At 49.7% G+C, this 6,407-nt stretch overlaps 1 protein-coding gene across 1 annotated transcript in view; it reads left to right on the forward strand.

Moving 5' to 3' along the window:
- The window catches only part of RHPN2 (rhophilin Rho GTPase binding protein 2), a 90,488-nt gene that overhangs the window by 71,717 nt on the left and 12,364 nt on the right, over positions 1-6,407 (forward strand). Inside the window, exons 9-10 of the mRNA XM_017855043.1 lie at positions 2,735-2,929; positions 4,902-4,978. Coding sequence (XP_017710532.1) covers positions 2,735-2,929; positions 4,902-4,978 — 272 coding nt within the window. The remainder of the gene's footprint in view (positions 1-2,734; positions 2,930-4,901; positions 4,979-6,407) is intronic.

The raw sequence follows: 6,407 nt of genomic DNA on the forward strand, positions 1-6,407 counted from the left end.
CTCCTCCCCTCCCCTCTCCTCTCATCCTTCCTCTCTTCCCCTCACCCTTCCCCTCTCCCCTTCTCCCCTCCCCTCCCCTCTCCTTTCCTTGTTCCTTGTTGCTTTCCTTTTCTTCCCTTTCCTTTCTCTCCTTCATTCTTTCCTTCTTTCCTTTCTCTCTCTCTCTCCTCCCTATCTATGCTTCCTCCCTCCTTTCCTCTTTCCTTTTCTTTCATTTGCTTTGACAGCCTCTTGCTGTCCCCCAGGCTGCAGTGCAGTGATGCAATCACAGCTCAGTGCAGCCTTGAACTCCGGGCTTCAAGTGATCCTCCTGAGTAGCTGGGACTACAGGCATGCACCACCACGCCCGGCTAATATTGTAAAAAGGTTTTTGTAGAGACGTGGTCTGGCTATGTTGCCCAGGCTGTTTTTGAACTCCTGGCCTCCAGCGATCCTGCTGCCTCTGTCTCCCAAAGTGCTGGTTTTACAGGCACGAGCCACCACACCTAACCTCTTGTCTTACTTTCTCACCCTACATTTGATTAGCAAATCCCTTTGGCTGTACCTAGAAAACGCATCTCAAATCTGGCCACTTTAACCCTGCTGCCCTGGTGGAAGCTACACGTGTACAGTGCTTATGTAACAAACATTCACTCACTGAAACCCCACACAACACTATGAGGTGGGTCTCGTGGCATCTCCGTTTTACAGCTGAGGAAACAGAGACCCAGAGAGGTCACGTGGCTTGCCCTGCTCATAGCTGGTTTTCCTGGCGCCCCGTCAGAGTCTGGTCACACAGATCGTATCACATCAGCCCTCTGCTCACACCCTAATGGGCTCCCACATCACGCAGAACAGGAGTGAGAGCCCTCATCTCACACGCGTGAGGTCCGCCATGATCTGGTCCTCCTCCTTCCCTGCACTCATTCTCTCCCCTTCTCCCGCCCTCCCTGCCTCCAGGCACACCCTAGCTCCTCCTTGCCCTTGAACACCTGCGTGTGCCCCTGCCCCAGGGCCCTCGCACCTGCTGCTCCTTCACATCCATCAGGGTTCTGCTCAAAAAGGACCATATCACAAAGGCTTCCTTGGCCAGGTGTGGTGGCTCACGTGAGGCCTGCAATCCCAGCCCTTTGGGAGGCCAAGGTGGGAGGACAGCTTGAAGTCAGGAGTTTGAGACCAGCCTGGGCAACATGGAGAAACCCAGTCTCTACCAAAAATACAAAAACGTAGCCAGATGTGATGGCACATGCCTCTAGTCCCAGCTACTCGGGAGGCTGAGGTGGGAGAATCGCTCAAACCTGGGAGGCGGAGGTTGCAGTGAGCCAAGATCGTGCCACTGCACTCCAGTCTGGGTGACAGAGCAAGACTCCGTCTTAAGAAAAAAAAAAAGCCTTCCTCGGTCACCCGTCATAGGACAACCCCATTCCCAGTCTTCTCTCACCATCTCCGCTTACCCTGCTTTATTTTTCTCCATAACCTTATCACCACCCATCCATTACATATTTCTTGGCTTGTTAGTTACCTGTCTTCAGCCCTTACATATAAACTCCATGAATGTGGGGGCAGTTTGGTTAGTCATTGCTTTATCTCTAGTGCCCAGCACATTTGGTAAATATTTGTTGAACATCTTATGGACACAAGTGAGCTTATTACATATGCATTTAAGGGAGGCTTGGGCTGGGTGCAGTGACTCACGCCTGTCATCCCAGCACTCTGGGAGGCCAAGGCAGGCGGATTGCCTGAGGCCAGGAGTTTGAGACCAGCCTGGGCAACACAGCAATGATAATGAAATAATAATAATGAAAACATTATCCAAGTGTGGTGGTGCATGCCTGTGGCCCCAGCTACTCACGAGTCGGAAGCGGGAGGTTCAGTTGAGCCCAGGAGTTTGAGGCTGCAGTAAGCCATGATTGCACCACTGTACTCCAGTGTGCGAAACAAAGCGAGACCCTGTCTCTAAATATAAAATATAAAAATGAAATAAAATACTATTTTAATAAAAGGCTTGTTGTAACCAAGTGAGTAACAGAGAAACGCCACACTTTGAGACTAATTCAGGAGTCCTTTATTAGCCGGCGACCAATAGATGGCTAATGCTCGAAATTCTCTTGGCCCCGGAGAAGGGGCTAGCTTTTCTTTTATACTAAGGTCTAAATAGGGGACGGGGGTTTAACTGAAGCAATTTTACAGAAGCAGAATAGGCAAAAAAGTTAAAAAATTAATTGGTTGGCGTGAACCCGGGGGGCGGAGCTTGCAGTGAGCCGAGATCACGCCACTGCACTCCGCCACTGACTCCGTCTCAAAAAAAAAAAAAATTAATTGGTTATAGAAGCAGTTACAAAAAATAAACAGTTCCAGGTGCAGAGGCTTAAACTATCACTAAGAGATAAATGCAGGGGCTTTAAGTACCTTCCACTGAGCACATCCCTAGGAGCTGCTGGTACAGCCTGCCTCAGTATCTTATCAGCAGTTTGCATTCCTGGATGTGCTTGGAGTCAGCCTTGCACTAGTTATTCCCTTAAGGGGGATAAAGGGGCTGCAAGTGAAGAAACTAAAAGGGAGTCTGTCCGGCTCTCTCTGCTAGGAGAGAGGCACTCAGGCACTCAGGTTAAAACAAGGTAGGGTATCAGAGGCTCTAGCTATCCAGGCAGATCCTTTAGAAAAGAGAACGTCCAACCTCTTGGGCTGCCCCTTGGGCCCTTATGCTCTGCTTGGTGGATCTGCAAGTCACGTGGGTGCTGGCTTCCGTCTTCAGGGAAGTCCCACCTGCGCAGAGCCATGACTCATCACGAGGAGTCGGTGAGGGAGGCCAGCCTGTGCAAGAAGCTGCGGAGCATTGAGGTGCTACAGAAGGTGCTGTGTGCGGCACAGGAACGCTCCCGGCTCACGTACGCCCAGCACCAGGAGGACGATGACCTGCTGAACCTGATCGACGCCCCCAGTGTTGTTGGTGAGTAACCTAGACTGTGTGCCTTCTGCGGGGGTGCCTGTGCCGTGGAAAGAGCACGCCTGGCCTGTGGGGGTTGAGCAAGCCCTTGCTGTGTGCTTGGCACTGGGAGGGCAGCACCGGGCAGGGACCGAGGTGCTGCTTTTGCCCTGGAGTTCTCTTTTCTTTTTGAGACGGAGTCTCATTCTGTTGCCCAGGCTGGACTGCAGTGGCGTGATCTCGGCTCACTGTAACCTCTGCTTCCCGGGTTCGAGTGATTCTTCTGCCTCAGCCTCCTGAGTAGCTGGGATTACAAGCGCCCACCACCACACCCAGCTAATTTTGTATTTTAGTAGAGATGGGGGTTTCACCATGTTGGCCAGGCTGGTCTCGAACTCCTGACCTCAAGTGATCTGCCTGTCTTGGCCTCCCAAAGTGCTGGGATTACCAGGGTAAGCCACCACACCTGGCCTAGATACACTTTTTATGCTGTTGTTCTCATGTAGAATCGGTCTGCCCTGGGATCCTTTGTTAGAAATTGACCAGCCTTATGTTAAGGGTAGTCTGAGCCTGCTGTGAAAGATGCTGGTGGGGGTATGTAGCTGTCTATGGTCATTATTTGCCAAACCTCCTTTTCACTGGGAAATCTTCATACCACGTTAATAATGAAAAGGTCAAGCACAGTGGCTCAAACCTGTAATCGCAGTACTTTTGGAGGCTGAGGCAGGAGGATTACTTGAGCTCAGGAGTTTGAGACCAGCCTGGGCAAGGTAGTGAGAACCCATCTCTACAAAAAGTTAAAAAAAAAAAATCATCAGGTGTGATGCATACCTATAGTTCCAGCTACTGGGGAGGCTAAGGCAGGAGAATCATTTAAGTCCAGGAGGTCAAGCTGCAAGAGAGCTGTAATCGCACCACTGCACTCCAGCTTGGGCAACAGAGCGATACCCTGTCTCAAAATAGTAATAATGATGAAAACAGAAAGCACAGTATCCCAGGACTGTGTACAGTGAGGCATGGAACTTCCATAACAACACTTGAAACATAGATGACTTCTCAATAGGTTTTTTGTTTGTTTGTTTGTTTTTGAGAGGTCGTTTCGCTCTTGTCACCCAGGCTGGAGTGCAATGGCGTGATCTCAGCTCACTGCAACCTCTGCCTCCCTGGTTCAAGCCTCAGCCTCCCAAGTAGCTGAGACTATAGGCGCGTGCCACCATACCTGGCTAATTTTTTGTATTTTTAGTAGAGATGGGGTTTCATCATGTTGGCCAGGCTGGTCTTGAACTCTTGACCTTAGATGATCCTCCCACCTCAGCCTCCCAAGGTGCTGGGATTACAAGCGTGAGCCACTGTGCCCGGCATCCTCAGTAGAGTTTTATGAGTGCCAGAGAAGCCCACTAAGCCCCTTACGTATCAGGAAACCCCATCAGTGGGGAATGTGTCTGGTTATCACTCCCTGGTCCCAGCTCAGGAATGAGTTATACCTCCTGTGGCTCACAGGAGGTACCTAAATGGAAGATAGAGTTCACCCTAGGTCGGGGGTTGAGCTGTGTTCCATCTTCTCGTACTACTTGTCTAAACCGAGGGGAAGGATGCGTGACTAAGAGAAAGTTCTGTACCGTCTCCTTCCCAAGGATCACTTTCTATTCTTTTCTTTTTTTTCCGGAGTCTTCCTCTGTCACTCAGGCTGCAGTGCAGTGGCGTGAACTCACTGCAACCTCTGCCTCCTGGGTTCAAGCGATTCTCCTGCCTCAGCCTCCCAAGTAACTCGGATTACGGTCACCTGCCACCATACCTGGCTAATTCTTGTATTGTTAATAGAGATGGGGTTTCACCATGCTGGCCAGGCTAGTCTTGAACTTCTGGCCTCAAGTGATCCACCTGCCTCGGCCTCCCAAAGTGCTGGGATTACAGGCGTGAGCCACAACACCGGGCTATAAGGATCACTTTCAATTACAGAAACATTTATGCTCCCATTTCTAATGCTCTTTTCTAGCTAAAACTGAGCAAGAGGTTGACATCATATTGCCCCAGTTCTCCAAGCTGACAGTCACAGACTTCTTCCAGAAGCTGGTATGTTGAATGCTCTCTACATGAATGACCTAAGGGGACAGCTCTTCACTTTGGCGAGTATGGTGTCTTAGTCCATGTGGGCTGCTATAACAAAATGCCTCCAATTAGGTGGCTTATGAGTAGCAGAAATATATTTCTCAGTTCTGGAGGCTGGGAAGTCCAAGACCAAGGTGTGGGTAGATTCGGTATCTGCTGAAGGCCCATGTTCTGGTTTATAGGTGGGGCCTTCTACCTGTGTCCTCATGGCAGAAAAGGTGATGAGCTCCCTTGGGCCTGTTTTAAAAGCATATATTCCATTCTTGAAGGTTCCGCCCCAAGACTGAATCACCTCTTGAGAGGCCCCACTTCCTAATAATTACACTGATGATTAGGTTTTAATACACAAACTTTGGGAGGGTACAGACATTCAGACTATAGCATATTTTCTTTTATTCATTTATTTTTATTTATTTGTTTTTTGAGACAGAGTTTCACTCTGTCGCCCAGGCTGGGGTGCAGTGGTGCAATCTTGGCTCACTGTAGCCTCCGCCTCACAGGTTCGAGCGATTCTCCAGCTTCAGCCTCCCAAGTGGCTGGGATTACAGGCCGGTGCCACTACACTCAGCTAATTTTGTATTTTTAGTAGATATGGGGTTTCACCGTGTTTGGCCAGGCTGGTCTTGACTTCCTGGGTTCCAGTGATCCGCTCACCTTGGCCTCCCAAAGTGCTGGGATTATAGGCCTGAGCCACTGTGCCCAGCCCCATAGCATATTTTAAAAGTAGTTTTTAGGTATTGTCTATTAAAAATTTTTTTATATCTTTTAATTTTTTTAGAGACATGGTTTCACTCTGTCACCCAGGATGGAGTACAATGGCATGATCATAGCTCACTGCAGCCTTGACCTTCTGGGCTCGAGCGATCCTCTTGCCTTAGCCACCCTAGTAGATAGGACTACAGGCGCACACTGCCACGTCCAGCTAATTTTTATTTCTTGTAGAGATGTCTTGCTATGTTGCCTAGGCTGGTCTCAAACTCCTGGGCTCAAACATTCCTCTTGCCTAGGCCTCACAGAGTGCTGCAATTACAGGTATGAGCCACTGTGCCCAGGCCTGAGATTTTTTTTTTCCTTTTTTTTTTTTTTGAGACAGAGTCTTGATCTGTCGCCCAGGCTGGAGTGCAGTGGCCGGATCTCAGCTCACTGCAAGCTCCGCCTCCCGGGTTTACGCCATTCTCCTGCCTCAGCCTCCCGAGTAGCTGGGACTATAGGCGCCCGCCACCTCGCCCAGCTAGTTTTTTGTACTTTTTAGTAGAGACGGGGTTTCATCGTGTTAACCAGGATGGTCTCGATCTCCTGACCTCGTGATCCGCCCGTCTCAGCCTCCCAAAGTGCTGGGATTACAGGCTTGAGCCACCACTCCCAGCCTTCCTTTTTTTTTTTTTTTTTTTTT

This window comes from Rhinopithecus bieti, unplaced genomic scaffold, assembly GCF_001698545.2.
Source record: "Rhinopithecus bieti isolate Rb0 unplaced genomic scaffold, ASM169854v2 scaffold_39998, whole genome shotgun sequence".
Lineage (NCBI taxonomy): Eukaryota > Metazoa > Chordata > Mammalia > Primates > Cercopithecidae > Rhinopithecus > Rhinopithecus bieti.